This window comes from Phalacrocorax aristotelis, chromosome 1 (genome assembly GCF_949628215.1).
Source record: "Phalacrocorax aristotelis chromosome 1, bGulAri2.1, whole genome shotgun sequence".
Classification (NCBI taxonomy): Eukaryota; Metazoa; Chordata; class Aves; order Suliformes; family Phalacrocoracidae; genus Phalacrocorax; species Phalacrocorax aristotelis.
The window spans coordinates 151,413,547-151,429,707 of NC_134276.1; the positions used below are offsets into that span (position 1 = coordinate 151,413,547).

At 42.4% G+C, this 16,161-nt stretch overlaps 1 protein-coding gene across 2 annotated transcripts; it reads right to left on the reverse strand.

The window, feature by feature from the left end:
* Positions 1-965: 965 nt before the first annotated feature.
* Positions 966-15,901, reverse strand: CCDC77 (coiled-coil domain containing 77). Of its 2 annotated transcripts, none has more exons than XM_075116036.1 (11): positions 15,478-15,901; positions 13,844-14,060; positions 12,455-12,597; positions 10,503-10,599; positions 9,090-9,156; positions 8,228-8,322; positions 6,794-6,942; positions 6,202-6,445; positions 5,170-5,295; positions 4,932-5,084; positions 966-3,135 (listed from the first exon to the last, which is right to left on the reverse strand). In XM_075116036.1, the coding sequence occupies exons 1-11, from the start codon at positions 15,522-15,524 to the stop codon at positions 2,989-2,991; spliced, it is 1,485 nt and encodes a 494-aa protein (XP_074972137.1). In that variant the 5' UTR covers positions 15,525-15,901; the 3' UTR covers positions 966-2,988. The 2 variants fall into 2 exon arrangements, with proteins under 2 accessions (XP_074972137.1, XP_074972136.1); XM_075116035.1 differs by having other exon boundaries at positions 13,844-14,033; positions 15,478-15,893.
* Positions 15,902-16,161: the final 260 nt, after the last annotated feature.

A 16,161-nucleotide genomic window follows, 5' to 3' on the forward strand; every position in this document is an offset into this window, starting at 1 on the left:
GTGGTTCTGTGCCTTACCCGATATTTCAACACCCTTCTGAAATGTACGCACCCTTCCCTACCTAAATAAGGGCAAACAACAATAAAGTTTTCCCCTACTGCTCGTTTTTCTCCCCTTTATGCAAGAAACATTTTAGTACCTTGGATCACAATAAGAACATTTGTCCAGTTCTAACCTTTAATCCTCTGTAGGATAGAGTCCATATTCCTAGAATCAGCCATTTTGGAGATCTTTCAAATTCTGTGCTCCTACATATGTAACCTGGCATTTAGTTGTATTGAAATGATACAAGTCACACATTACTAACTTAAATTAGCAAAAAAAGCTAATCAGTCTTTGGAGTAAATGCAATTTTTTGTTTTCTGCCCAAAAATGGTGGAAGAAAATTGACCAACAGAGGTCTTCCTCCACAGGAAGCCCTTTTGGAAATGCCAATAATTCTTTACTGACCTCTTAAAGGGTAGCTGTCAGTGGTAGAAAGCACTTGGCTTTTTAAAGCAGTTCTTGGCTTGAAGGGCCACATTTGTTTTGGCAACATAAAGCAACATTTCACATGATCACACAATGTCACACAGAAAGAGCATGTACAATGCTTTGCACTTCCTGCCCTTGGACGAATATTCAACCTTCCAAATAAAATGGATTTACAGATCCCCCACACCCTCAAATAGGAAGGGTTCAAAGCTTTGTGACAAACTGAGAATAAAGTTCAAGCTGCACTTTGATTTTGACACACTAGCAGATATATTAGGAATGTTGTAATTTTATTCTGTTCGGTCTTTCAAGTAATAAGGAATACTGGTAAGGAAGACAGGAAATTAAACATTTACATCCTTCGTCCCCCAACACTTCCTCCCAGTCTTACAGACCTGGATGTCAAAGCCTACAGTCTTTATCCAGACACGCTTCATGGCTTTCAAGTGAGGACAATGTAATTTCATAGGCAATTCTTTAGTTTCGAAGAGTTGAAAATAAACAGAGACCCATTTATTTCTATAGGCTCAGGAGGCATTTTTGCTAGTTTCCCATCAACAGAATTTAAGTAGAGGGATCCTGCTGAATAAGTGGCTAATACTTCATTATGTAGCAATTCTCAGAAGCAACCCTCCGGGACAGGTGATAACTTTGATATCTTATCTTCAAACCAGTAGCTTGTTATTTCACACACAAACTCACTTTAATTAGCTAGACTTATCTGAGAAAGTACTAGTCAACTAAGAAAGAGTGAGACTAAATGATGGGTGGCATTATTTAATAACCTCCCTCAACTGTCCACATAGCATCAGCACCCAAGTTGCTCGTGAATCAGTTTCTGAATGGTTCAGCATTTTCAGCTAAACTACTCAGCGCAACATACTTTAAAACAGCCTCTTCTAAGTTGTAGTAGTAGTTGAGCATCTACGTACAGACTGTCAGCCACCCACACTAAAGGCTGTTTGTGACAAATTTGACCTCAAGAACACATACAAAATAAAAGGCACAGCACAGGACCGTAAGGGACAGCAACCTTGTCACAAAAAGGATACACAACTGAAGTGGGCCTTGGCTTCTTAAGGGAATTTCCCCTCCTGCATTGCTTTAGCTGGTGCTGTAAAAACCATCCATTCTCCAAATCTTGACAGCACAAAACCATCTTTTGCATATCTACCTCTCCCAAACACTGAATGAGGATCTCCATGGCCACTACCACATCTAAAAGAAATTGCCTGCTTTCACAGACTAAGTTCTCTTCAATGGGAAAGGAAGTGCTGGTAGCCTATAGGTGTGTGTTTCAGAAAGACATTATTCTGCTTCTGCCACATTTAACAGGGTAGGAAAGGTACGGTAGGAAACAGAAGCACTGAAATCCATTTTCCAACACAGATCTGCTCTCAGTCTACAAGGTGGACAAGATTTGCTGATGCTACAGCAAAAGGATGAATACCTGCAATTATAAACTGGGCTGAAGCCATGTTGCAACCCTTTTCATTATTTCATCTGTTTTCTAGAATTGCGATGTCCTGATGTCTGGTATGAAGATAATCATCATATAGCTAGAGCTGTACTCATCATGTAGCAACTAGGCACCTGCTTTTCCACCCCAATTTCAGTTACAGTTCAGTAGCAACTGTCATTTGTTGGTACATAACCACGAGATTGTTTAAAGCTACAAAGATAGATAATATGGTGGTTAAGGAAGATACTAGATGCCTTTTATTACAGGCTTCCTCTGTGTGTTAAGATAAACTGTGAGGAAGGGGACAAGAAGATGACACTAAATAGTGTAGTATTCCCCCCCCACCCACCCATTCAAAACAAGTGTCAGTGTTGCTGGTTCTTACTGATGAGTTCTGTAACTGGTCATCTTTTTCCACCGCATTAAATCGGTCAGGGTTGTCCCAATTAGGTTAGAACCAAGGAAAGGGAAGCCATTTTAAAATAGTTATACTGTCAAGGGGAGAGTCAGATGCAATACACTTTAGTACGTACTTTCTATACATGGTCTTTTTCAAAGAAAATTTCCCGTTACATCCTGAAGTGCCTAAGCACCAAAACAGTAATCATTTAAAACATTTTAAAAGCTGCTTTTCACATAGGAGATGGTCAGTCAGGCAATTCAGATCTTGAACCAGATCCTTCCATGATTATTAATTTCATTATAACCATATCTGTGGCTTATAATATGCTCCAAATAAAGGGGAAGGCCAGTATACACTGAGCCCTACCACAGATATGAAGATAAAATCAGAAGCATATTCCTGATATATCAGTCATCATGTACTTTCTGTGTCAGTGTTATCAGATGCCATCTCTCAGCTGAAACAGCAATATACTCTGGCATATTAGGAATGGCTCATGTACAACATCATGACATTAACTGCAGATTTCCTCAAGCCTTCTGTCACTGGATGCCAGGAAACAGACAGGCAGGAGCTCCTCTCACATATGACTATTCCAGCCTGGCAGTGTCCCATTCCTAAAACTAGGATCCCAGCTAATACCTCAGCTTCAGCAGACCCGTAGCTCATTCTCTAAGGCATAGATTTTTGCTTTTAAGTTTTTTAGTTCTCCTTGAATTTTACGGGTTATTCTGTTTCCTTGGCGGACCTCATGTAGAATTGCAAGATCCTGGTCTGGTCCAATATTCAAAGTCACCTGAAAAGGAAAAGAAAAACAGATTAAGAAAAACAAAGGTGTACAGAATACAATTTAGAGAGTATTATGACGAGGATGTGAAGGAGAGAATTCTGAAGGAGACCCTTTGTAGCTAGCAAAGAGGATGCTTAAGCTAATGCATATGACCAATAGAAAGGTGCTCCAGAATGAAAAAATAAAGAACAAAGCTTTCATACATTATGGTTTACATTACTGTCAAGGAAGAAATCTGGATAGAATCTAATCATGTTTACCCATAGCCTTTTAACTCCTTTCTAATTCCTGTAGTATTTAGAGACCCACAAAGAGAGGCAGGTTAAAATCTTTATCAACTAACTTTCATCTAATTCTATGTACCTCACTTGATATGATGACATTTTGTCATCTTTCACTACTAGAACTAGAGGTGGTGTAACTGCTGTGGCCAACCTGCTGCCTCCTCAACTGCATACGATTCAAGAGCAGTTCAAGTACAACGCCTAGTCTCAGGCCATGCCATATGGCCCATACTGAGCTGAACAAAGGCTGCTGGATAGTCAGAATTCCTGATGACAAGCTAGCCAGGGCTGCCATTTCCTGTGACCCTGCAACTGGATAGCACGCCAGCCCAGTTACTTTCAACGGCAGAGCAGCAGTCTTGGAGGCTGCTCTCAAAGCCCTCTTTTCTCTCAGCCCCTTAGGGTGTCTCGTTGTCGTCATGTAGTTCTTGGTCAAAGATTTTAATATGCAAATCAGGAAGTTTAGTCATGTGTAGTCATTTTCACCTCAAGTGATGACAAGGGTTTAAATACCACGCTGCAGACTTCTAGGAAGTATTTTGTTCCTCTGCCCTCTTGTGGTTAAAAGTGTGAAGAAATTATGAACACAGTTAAGAGCACACCCACAGTTATAAAACACACAGGTAAAGGTATCATAGGCTAGGCCATATTTCCCCCCATGCAGATATGCTGTTTAGTCCTTAAAGAATAAAGTTCAAAAACCCACAGCACCACAAAAAATTAAAAAAAAAAATCGAAGCCTTTGGTGAAGACAAATGCTTTAGTCTAAGTAAACTGAACTGTGCGCCAAAAGTATGGAAACAAGCGAATTGGTGGCACTGCCAGACTCCTGAAGGAGAGTCAGTTGGACAAAATCTATGCCTAGATCATCCTCTCAAGCATATCTTAGGTAAATATCTCATCCTAAACTCCAAGCAACATCAAGGCTGTGGCTTCCCTTCTAAGCAGTTCTGATGTTCATCTGCACATCTGGAAGCTCCTACAGAGTACACAGCTTCAACTTCCAGCCATTGTTTCTGCAGTGACTTTTGCAGAGTTACAAATGAGTTATTAATAAAGGAATAAATAGAATATTCACAATACTTAAGTCAATGATCTACCTCTTACTGGAACAAAACCAAACACTATGGCCACCAGAAAGAAAACCGATCATCTTTTTTTTTGCAGGAGATACCTCTGAAACAATCTACTGCCTCGCAATTTTGAGGCAGCTAAGTGAGCTACAGGTATCACATAAGAACTTTCAGAGTTGCAACAAAAATACACAGCTAATGTATAATCAGTACAGTTCCTGGCAAGCTTGATGTCTGACTGATTAACAAAGGAAATCTTTTTTGCTTCATAAAACACGTAAGAGGGCAAGTTTTGTCAAATACTACTACCTAAAGGGGTTTTTCCATTAGTGCCAACAACTATCTAAATTGCCTAGAGTTAAGGAAATATTGCATTTAAATACTGAGGATACACCTCTATAGGGTAAGCCCATAACAGCCTGCCTCAGAAATGCTTAGCTTTTACCTTAAACAGCTGATTCTCTACATCTTTCAGCTTCTGCCGAAGCTGTTTAATGTCATTCTTGAAGCCTTCCACTTCCATATTACGACGTTTTTCCAAGGCCTCATATCGCTGAGTCATCAGCTTCAGGCGCTTCCCCATCTTTTCCGAGCGTTCCTGTGGAGATGAAAACTCAATAGGGTATAGAAAATAAAGGCTGCAAGATCATCACATAGCTAGCAGATGATTACAGGCTAATTACCTTAAAGAGTTCTCTGCCAACATCTCCCTCCTCACGAATCCTAGCCAGCTCACCTTCCAGGGTGACACACTGCTCTCTATACATGTTTGACAGGCACTGTTCCTGCTTTAGCTGTTCTTGCAGTGACTAGGACACAGGAGGAACAGAAAGAATCAACTCAAAAGCCAGTGCTTACAAAGTTTCCCCTGCTCTGGAAAAGCAAGTCTGGTAGATTGACAATATGACAAGCAAATAAAAATTAACAACTGGAGCTACAGCTAATGAAATAACTAGGTAAGAACAATATTCTAACACCACTTCCATTACCAAAACCTTTTAATTAGGTTATCAGTTCTGCATGACTGCTCATCATCAGTTAAAGATCTCCCTCCTCTTCCCCTTAAAAATAATATTAAACTAAAGCTGTGATTTCCCTTTTCACAGCTGCTTGCCCAGTACTGCATCTCCGAAGCACCTACATTCAGTGGTAGATGAAAAAAAACTCCCTATTGCCTGTTTACTTTCCAATTGCTTATTGCCTGCTTACCAACTTCAGATCCCCCAGCTTCTCACTGGAAGTATAATAAAAGTGGAAGAAAGATCCTGACGACTGTAGAGGAGTTGGGGGACATCAGTTGAAAAGACTTATTCTCTCCCGACAGCAGCAAGGAAGATACAGGCACTGCATTCTAAGTCCATTAGCTGAGAGTATTTACACTAAAAGAGCAACATGTGCAACAAGCAGGTTAAGAACTGTTGGCCCACACATCACATGGCTTGCAGAAGTAGGGATTTGTTCTGGGCATAAAAGAAACTGACAGTGAAGTGCTACCATAAATCCTAACCACACATTTAATCTGAAATTTGCAAGCAATGCTGATTTTGAGGCAGGAGAGGATTTTTTTTGCATTAGTGCCAACAACAACGTAACTTAGGGCAAGCCAGTACAGCTTTGAAACAGCTCCTAGATACCTATCTTGGCAAAATCCAGATGCTTACAATTTTCTAGTAAAAAAACCTGATAAGGGTCTCTACCTAGGACAAATAAATTACCTTTATTTCTCTGCTGTGGAGTTTCCAAGCTCCATCATCTGTTCGAAACATCTTCTTGGTACCACTCTGCTTCTTCTCTCTTCCTGGCTCCCTGCTGATAATAAGATGATCCAGATCTTTGTCAAGTTTCCTCAGCAGACTGTCCTTCTCTGCCATCCATGCTTTCTCATTGGCTCGGGCATCAGACTTGAGCTGGAGAAAGTCACGGGTACTCTCATATAACAGATTTTGGGTCTTATGAAGTCTGTAAGAAAGGATCCCAGTGGAGTTAATTAACTTCTTTCCTAGTTCCTACCTTAATTTCCTCAGTCATCATTGCAAGTTGGAAGAATCATGGAAGAAAAATATAGGTCCTTTCCTAACGAGTTTAGATCTTCTCATCTAATGAAAGAAGTGATATTCTTTCAATGTGAAATAGGATTTTTAATATGTAGATTACTCCATCTTCCTACACACACACTACCAAACAGATGACTGCATAATCTGCTTTTCTGCCTGCTGCAGGAAGCAACATACGGAAAGCTAAAATATTTCTATTGTTTCCCTCTCTTCTGATCTCATGGCTCCATCATAGACATTCTCTCACACTCACTTATCTGTTATAGTTTTGATCTTGTCCTGGTCCCTCTCATGCTGGACCTGGGCTTCCTCCATGTGAATCCGCCTGTCCTCTAGTAGCGCCTCAACCTGTTCCTTGGATAATCGTGTCTGTTCTTCTATTTGAGCTTGCAGGGCCTCCACCTGAATGAGCAAACAGAGGCGTTACTGAAGAAGACCTCGCAGCAGCTCTGCTCCTCTCCTTGCAAGTCTCTCTTAAATTCCAAGATTCAGAACAAAAATTCTACCCAATAATACCTTCAAGATTAATTTCTTGAATTGTGGGTTTGTTTTAATGCTAAGTATTTCAAACAATGAAAACATTTTAAGAAAAAAATCATGCCATAAGCAAGACAGGCATATTATAAGCAGCAACAATAGATTGAAGATATTGGAAGGATTTAAACTGCACACAGGATGTGACAAATCCTGTGGAATATACAGACACTTCTGTGCCTATCTTCCAATGAAATGGTGATATAAACCCACCTAAATTCTTGTAAGGCAGCAAGTCCACATATCTTGAACAAAAGAAATTACTCAACCAGAATGAATTACTGAATGTAAACAAGGTAATGAACGAAGGAAAGGGATGCAAAGAATCTTGATCTAGGGCACATAGTCCGGGAAACAAATTGGAACAAGTAATTGAAAAATGTTCATTGGCCTAAGTGTAAGAAACTCTGAAAATACTTGGCCTGTACTTAGATCGCTTATTTTTATGACAATTTTATATGATGCTCTTGCTCCAGAATACATGTTGTTAGACAGCTAACTTGCCACTAGGTCAGTCACCACTGTCCTTCAATAACAACAACAACAAAAAAATCTATCTGCTGTACAGGTTTGCTCTTTAGTTTGCTTTTCTTGACTCATCCTTACGCTTTACATACAGCTTCTGGTATCTTCCCCAATTCACTATTCTGTACATTTTATCTTACATTCTGTCATGCTACCTACACCCTATCTTTCACTGAAGTCTAGCAAAGGGAACATTTCATTGTACTAGTGCATCTTTTTGGGGCTGCCTAATTCCATCTCAGACACATTGCTTTTGCCAGACTTCCACAAAGTACCCAACTCTGCAGATCGGCTGTGGGTTTAATGTAAATTCATAGCCACAATCAAATTATGGGAGATAACATCAATTACACATTCTGTATTTAAGGGCAACACATTCCAGTTGACATTACTGGAACATCTGATTTTTTAAAACTTCCAGAATCAGACCTAAGTTCTTAAATCTAAGCCTACATTCATTGAAAAGAAACAGCTAAATAAACTGTTAAAAAGTAGGAATCCATAGGAAGATGTGGGGACTGATCACATTGGTACGTCTACATCTTATCTAAGCAGACAGCTTAGATTTGTCTGTCATAATTTCCTGGACAGCCGGGAATTATGCCCATTGTTTAGCAAATGTCTTTACCTGAAGTAGAAGTGTTTGATTATCTCTCTGATATCTCTCAGGACTTTCTGGTTTCTCTCCTTTTGCTGCTGGTTCTGAAGTGCTCCTCTTGGCGCCTATTGCAGAAATTTAACAGAAGGAGAAAGGGCTGTCCAATCTACCTGCAGTACCTTTCCAAGCATGAAATATTGTATGTTCTGGCAGGCCTATAAGAACAGGAAAAAGCTTGCCACTGCTACAGTCACAAGGACTTCTAGGAGGGCTAGCTGGAAGAAAAGAGTTTCAGAACTTGGTGATCGCATACCTTTATCCCACACTACCACACCACAGTATTTAGGCAACCTAATGATTTTCTTGGCACATATAGAAAACAAATTTAACAAATTTTCTTAAGAAATTATGAATAGGCAGATGACACAGCTGCACAAGCATCAAGGCTTGAATGAGTTTTGAGCTTGTTAGCTGATTTTAGTCAGTTTGGAAGAGGCAGTTCTTCCAAAAGAGAAAATCAGTAAGTAGGCATGCAGACCCACATCACTGTCTACACTAAAGGCAGGCAGAACCTCACACCTCGGAATGGCTGTGGCTAAGAGTGCCTGTCCAGTTGGTACCTGCAGAGTTCCAGAACAGCCATTCCACGGTCATAAAAGCCTTTTCCGTAGCTGAGCAAATCACGGACATGAGAGCCAGCTGAGGTTATTTTAAAAGATTTTGAAGGGAATCCAAGAGTATGGCATGTATAAAGTATATAGATGTGGACACATTTAGGGAACTTAATGGAGGTATACCAAAGTATTCACAAGTGAGGAATTATGTTGGTATACCAGACACAAACACACAGAGAAACAAGTATCAGTAGCTGTTAATCAGCATGGTGTGGTACCTGTTCTAGAAGTGTCATTTCGTTCAAGTGACTCTCTGGATTTAGCTGGCCTTTGCAGAACAGTAACCTATAGAAACAAGATTAGATATCTGCGCTGAATGTCTGGCTTCTCCAAAGTTGCGATGGTCAAGAACAAATCTTAAAGAGTAAAACGAGATATCCAAAAGAACAGCATTACCTTACTTCTACCACAAGACAAGGAAGACATTCACAAGTGTAATGTCTGTGTTAAAAAGTTTCCTTTATCATGGCTGAGTTTTGCCATTTCTGCCTGTATTTTTTTTTAATCAAAATAACTGGAAAGTAATCCTGCCTTTGCTGGCTTCATTAGATGAAAATCAGCACCCGCAGCAGGAAAATGAGCATTTTGGGGACAGATTGGAGAAGAGGAAGGTAGAGATGAAGATTATGCTATTTCCTTCTTTCGTACTCTTTCTTGTCTTAGTAAGCAGAGAAACATGAAGCTTGATTTATCAGCACATTCACTCAAGCTACTGAACAAGCCTGCAATAAAAGCTAACTGCTAAAACTATTGAAACAACTCAACTGTTGAACTGAAATGCATTTAACAAAAACAGGAGGCCACAAGGGAGCACGTTATAAACCCAATGCTTATCCTGAGACTGATGCTATATAATAGGCCTATATCAAGGAATTTTAAAGCTTCTGTGAGATTTCTGAACTGCCTGAGCAGTGCAGAGCAACCACAAACAATGCAGCATATTTCAGCCTTTTTCTGCACCTTATCCCAAGATAAATCCTATATTCCATCATAGTGTCTGTATGTCCAAATCATTCATGATTCATGACTTTCGTAAGTAGGTTCAACTACATCGCACTTCATATGCGCTGCCATTTAATCCATTTGACATTACTTCTGAAACATGCAATACAATATTGCCTAGAGGGGATGGCTCTTCTGCAGTCTCCTGCCGCAACCTCAACACAGCTTTATTGTTTACTGATACTCGAAGAGACAGGCACTCTGAGATAGCTGATCTTCAAACACCACACGTGGTAATTTTCTGCACTTCCTTTTTTTTTTGTTTTTCTCTTTGTGGTATTCTCTCCACCTTCTCAATGACCATTTGCCCATCGGCTTCAGACTCCCATCTGACCTTTAGGAGGCTGATCTGGAGGTATGTTTTGAAGGTAGAAGGGAGATGATGATGCTACGGAGACCTTCCAGTGTGCTAAGGGGACCTACTTCTAAGTGGACCTGCTTCCAGTGTGCTTGTTCCTATTTATCTGTCAGCAACTATATTACAACCTGATGTTGCTACAGACCCCTCCGGCTGTGGGTTCATTTAGCAACTTTGACTTGCAGGACAGATCCGGTCTGTGGTCAGCCTCTGAGGTACAGATCTTCATGTTACAATCAAAAGCAGAGTTCTACAGAAACACGGAACTTGCCTTATGTGGAGGCTCCTTGTGAAAATATGTAACTTCTCCTTTGTCTGTTCCCACTAAAGCCAGGAGATGCTGAATTTTTTTTCTATCCTCCAATTCCCTGGAATTCAAAGAAAGCGGTCAGCACACTGCTATTTTTAAGTACATCGAGACATTGTGACACACTGTCCTTTTAGTTTACTCGTTAGTGCTTACAAGTTTCCCAAATTTTTGCAGTTCTTGAGAGTACTGTTTTAAAAACTAACTCCCAAAGACATTACTGGTGTTGCTGATATAATAAGGCCACCACCAATTCCACTGGCATTAGGGAGCATTCCTCTTTTCAGATATGACAATATTACACAGGCTGATACAGCAATAGCACATGGTGGTAAAAAATTTGCATTCCAGAGTTGCGAACTACTTAAAATCCTCTCAGATACAATCTGTTGAATGAAGTAAGTGTCCATTGTTTTTAAAGCAACCTACATAAAGGGCTGTATCAGACTTTTCGTCACCCTCTTGAGAAGTGCCAAAGCACACAAACACGTTTTGACTTAAGTTCTCAAAACTTTAACAGAAAACTTGATATTATCATCCACAAATGTTCTGAAGAAGATTGGGAACTCCTTTGCCACAGGCAGGTAGTCTGGTACAGCAGGTTATATTCCAGTTCACCAGCTAAATGGCATTAAAAAGGAGTGGCTATCAACATGATCTCATGGAGTGAGGGGAAACTATTTCCTTTGGCCTGTATTTTCTATTTGAGCTTAAGTGTTTTTAGGGCTGAGGGAGGAGGTTTTACCAGGCAGGTGCAAGATGTGTCTCAGGTTTGCATGGCAAGGTTTTGGTAGGGGAGGGGCTACAGGGGTAGCTTCTGTGAGAAGCTGCCAGAAGCTTCCCCCATGTCTGACAGAGCCAGCGCCAGCCGGCTCCGGGATGGACCTGCTGCTGGCCAAGGCTGAGCCCATCAGTGATGGTGGTAGTGCCTCTGGGACAGCAGATTTAAGAAGGGGGAAAAAAAACCTGCACAATTGCAGGCAGAGAGAGAAGTGAGAATATCTGAGAGGAACAACTCTGCAGACACCAAGGTCAAGGTCAGTGAAGAAGCAGGGGGAGGAGGTGCTCCAGGTGCCGGAGCAGAGATTCCCCTGCAGCCCGTGGTGAAGACCATGGTAAAGACCATGGTGATGCAAGGCTGTCCCCCGACAGCCCGTGGAAGAACCCCATGCCAGAGCAGGTGGATGCCCAAAGGAGGCTGTGACCCCGTAGGAAGCCTGCACTGAAGCAGGCTCCTGGCAGGACCTGTGACCCCATGGAGAGGAGCCCACGCTGGGGCATGTTTGCTGGCAGGACTTGTGAGGCCACGAGGGACCCACTCTGAAGCAGTTTGTTCTGCTTCAGCCTGCCTGTTCAGGCCAGGAAAAGGAGGGAGTGGGGGGAAGGCGTTTTAAGATTTGTTTTTATTTCTCATTATCCTATTGTGATTTGATTGGTAATAAACTAATTTCCCCAAGTCAAGTCTGTTTTACCTGTGATGGTAAATGGTGAGTGATCTCCCTGTCCTTATCTCAAGCCAGGAGCCTTTCATTGTATTTTTCCTCCCCCTGTCCAGCTGAGGAGGGGGACTGATAGAGCGGCTTGGTGAGCACCTGGTGTCCAGCCAGGATCAACTCACCACAGTCTGCTTAAATCAGAACCTCCACATTCAAACTGGCAACTCAGAATTAAAATCTGATTCTATGTTCAACTTCTGCTCTTCCTTCTACTACTGGAATAGGAAGAATAAGTGGAAAAATATTAACAGCCCAACAGATTGCATTCCACCTCCAAGATTGGTATGATTTCATGGGAGCCCTCTCTGGGAAGCGTGGCCTAATTGCTTCTCTGAAGAGTCTGGATCTGCATGAGAACTAGAACATAACTCATGCAATTGCAACTGTCAGTGACCCAGCCCACCATCTGAGACAGCACACCTGATTTTCAGCCGGTCATTCTCTGAGTAAAGACGAAGGACATGTTCCCTCTCCTGGAAGAGGTAGACTTGCATATCACTCAAAGCCTTCTGCAACTCGGCAATCTCCTCTTCTCGCTGACGTAATTCCCATTGCAATTTGTGCTAGGTAGAGAGAATGAGGTACTTGAGACGACACAGAGCATTGGGCAACACCTGCAAACTTCAAACTGCTTGTGCCCTAAGCCTGTAACTGGTGTAGAACAACTGCCAGTTCAGTGATTTTATTCCCTCACAAAATTTGACCAGATGAGGGCAGTATTGGAAAAATTATTTAAAAATGTTTCAACAGCATTCAGAGCCCTGAGAATCATTGTCACTATACAACAGCCAAATAAGGCCTAAGCTAGCATCTCCCGTTTCCAGCAGTTGCACATCTGCACTGGCATGCAGAATCTGACATCAACAAAAACCTAGCAAGGCCTCTGTAATAGCACTTGCTCTTAAAAGAAATTACTGAACAATGGACATTAAAATATCTGTATGGTTTAGTAGTGAGAAATCTGACTGGTTCTAAGTTTCATTAATGATGGTCTACCTGGTGTGGAAAACTAACCAACCTTTCAGAAAAACATTCCTGTAGGAGCGAAGGCACTATTTTGGAACCAGCCCTTCTTTTTCCCATATGCTGAATGAAAGTAATGTGTATGCCACATATTTCCCCGAGTGCTTTCAGGCTGCTTCAAGCATGGCCAGTACCTGAGAAGGCACCTCAATCACCTCAGAAGTGATCGTTCTATTCCCAAAGGGTCATTCACCATTACAGAGATGACTGCTGGCCAGATGTATGCAGTATGGTGTATCAGAGCACTCAAGATTTCTTCCTCTCAAAAGGCAAAGACTTTTAGGTTTTCGAGTTTCTTTTAAATTCTTATTTTTTTTTGCTGTGTAGTATCCTGCTTAGTAGCCTATGGCCAAGCTCATGAATTCCATTGCAGTGAATACAAATCGTCTCCGTAGCTCAAAGCCCATTAAATTTGGAAAAGGAGCACTCATTCTTCACTATGAGAAACATGGGAAAGAAGCTGGACAACATGGGAGCTAAACATGTAAACCCAGGCTTTAATTTAAAAAAAAAAAAAGGAAATAAACAACCCTCTGTGAAGATATAACCAAACTATAATAACTTAAGAATAGAAGAATATCCTACCGACATGTTCTGTTTACTTTGATGGAGGACAGACAGCTAGATTTTACAATCAAACACTGAAATCTACTTATTTCTTCTTCGTTCAGTTCTACCAGATTACTGGTAAATCCTAAGACCATCTGTGCTGAGTTTTCAGCTGAAGAAACATATTAAGTTGGTGTAACGATACATAGACCATAATTCAGAAACTCTTTTCCTAACCTGCTCATCATATGTTTCTTTGTATCTCTCCAGCCTTTTTACCAAATCCTCATGTTCCTCATCAAAGTCAGCAATCTTCTTGCGGTAGTATTCCAACAGCTCCCGAGAGGGATGGAGAAAGGCCAAGCACTCACTGATTGAAGGGAGAGGAGTACAGTCTTCCTGACTCGGAGACTGAGAACTAGCATACCTGGATGAGACATGGGGGGTTGCCAGCCTGGACAAAAACAGTTTCTAATGACATGTAAGCTTCAGACAATAAAAGAAAAAAACAACTTTCTAAAACAGTTAGTTAAAAATAGATGTTCAATTTTAACACTGGTTCAATTTCAAATACAGATTAGCTTGTCTGCGCTCTGCGTATTAACAGGAGATCATGGCATTTAGGTGAACCAAAAGCTTTGATATAGAACAGCTTGTGGGCTTACTATACTGTGGAGGGGGGCCAACTGGTAGCAAAGGAAGAAAGAAAAAAGTTATGGAATGAAATTCTCATAAGTTATTTGAGGAGGGTGAAGGAAAGGAGGGTGAGAGCAGGAAAGGAAAGGAGAGAACGAAGGGGACAAAAAGTGCATTGTTGTGCAATGAGAAGCAGCAGCCACTGCAAGATAAACAAGAAGATATAACCACTAGCTGATATCCAGAGGAAAAAAACACCTTCTGAAGAAAGACTGCTGAATAATGACAATAATTCAAGTTAGCTGATGCACCAGCCACCGTAATTTAAGGTGTAGGTCAATGAATCTACATGCTTTCCTTTCTGGTGTACTTGATGTTCTTATCCACGTAGCTTGTCCACCCCTGATAGTGAAATAGAAGCTTCCAAGTTCTTGAACCTTACATTGAGGTGTTAGATGGAAAATATGTCAATATTACATAATTCAAATCAAGAAAATGTGTAATTACAATCTGATTTTCCTTTTAAGCAATGTTTACTGCAGTCAAACATTTAATCTGCTCATACAAGCACCAAATTTGCAAATAGAGCTGCATTTAGGGTGCAAAATTATCCTGGAAAGTATTATTTTCATTGTTTATGTTGATCTGACACTTTTTTTTTAGTGATACCATGAGTAACAAAATTAATGCTAAGAAGCCTCTTCACAACAGATCTGCTTAACAAAAACACAGTCCAGAATCTGATTCTGGAGCTAGTGCCAGAACTTGGACCATAAAGTGATCTGGCAGGTGACACAGACAGCGGTGACCTTCATGGACCAGCTCACCAAAGCCGCTTAGATCAGAACCCCAATGCGCTACAGCCATGAAAAAGTGCCAAGCTCCTTAACTCCTGCAAGTGTAGGAAGGTATTAAATATGCGTTAGTTCTATTTCATGTAGAATCTTTCCCACCAGTTGTGCCCAGAAATGCCTTAAACACCACACTTGGAAAAATAAATAACAGCAACAGAAGAAAACAGGTAACATAAGCACAAGGTGAATACTTTATTACTGAACTAAAGAACAGTAGAAACAGGAAAGGTGTGAGGATAAGGAAACACAGCAGGTACAAGAGCAGACAAAACGATGCCTTCCGTTAAGCCTGGCTACCGGACAGAAAAGGAAGCGCTCCGGGGCCAGGCCCCGCAGAGCAGTGTCGGCGCGGGGTGACTGGGGAGGCAGACCCCACACTACCTTCTGGAGCCAGGGGAGGCCCCCGCAGAGCAGTCCGTCGCGCTCATGGCGGCTCCGCGGCGGGGACAGGGCACACCGCGGGCGGGGGAGAGAAGCTTCGAGCCGGGGCTCGGGCGGGCCGCCCGCAGCGCCGGGTACCCCGGGAAGCTGAAGGAGGCGAGGGGGGGGCCGGCCGAAAGGCGACCTAGGGCGCGCTGCAGGCCTCGCCGGTAACGGCCATACCCGCGCGGAGAAGCCCCTGGGCGGGGAGGGGTAGAGGCCCTGCCAAATGGGACAGGCTCCCGGATCAGCGCGGAAGCGGCCGGTACCGCACGCCACCGCTTCACTGCCCTCCGCTGAGAGGAGCCCCCAACGACAAACCAACCGCCGTCATCGACCCTGCACAACTTAAACGGCCAGGCGACCTGCCGCCCACCGCCTCCGCCAATCACGGGCACCCTTCCATGCGGCGCCGACCGACTCTACCAATCAGCGCTCGCGACAAGGGCGCCGAGGAGCTCCGCGCCGGCGCGTCTGGGAGTTGTAGTCCTTGCTTGGCCGGCGGGGGCGGGGCGGGGGTACTGCGCGTGCGCGGGGGGCGGGGCGGTGGTACCGGCCGTCGCGGGGCCCGAGGAGGGGGAAGAGGTGGTATTTAGGGAAGGAACATCGGGCCGTCTCTTTTTAACCCCGCTTTTATGGCGGCAG

Excerpts from the sequence above, each read along its gene's own strand:
- CCDC77 (XM_075116036.1), bottom strand. The coding sequence starts at position 15,524 with ATGAGCGCGACGGACTGCTCTGCGGGGGCCTCCCCTGGCTCCAGAAG. Across the intron at positions 8,323-9,089 it reads AAATGACACTTCTAGAACAG|GCGCCAAGAGGAGCACTTCA; the intron begins GTACCACACCAT and ends TTTCTGCAATAG. Across the intron at positions 6,446-6,793 it reads ATCAAAACTATAACAGATAA|ACTTCATAAGACCCAAAATC; the intron begins GTGAGTGTGAGA and ends CCTTTCTTACAG.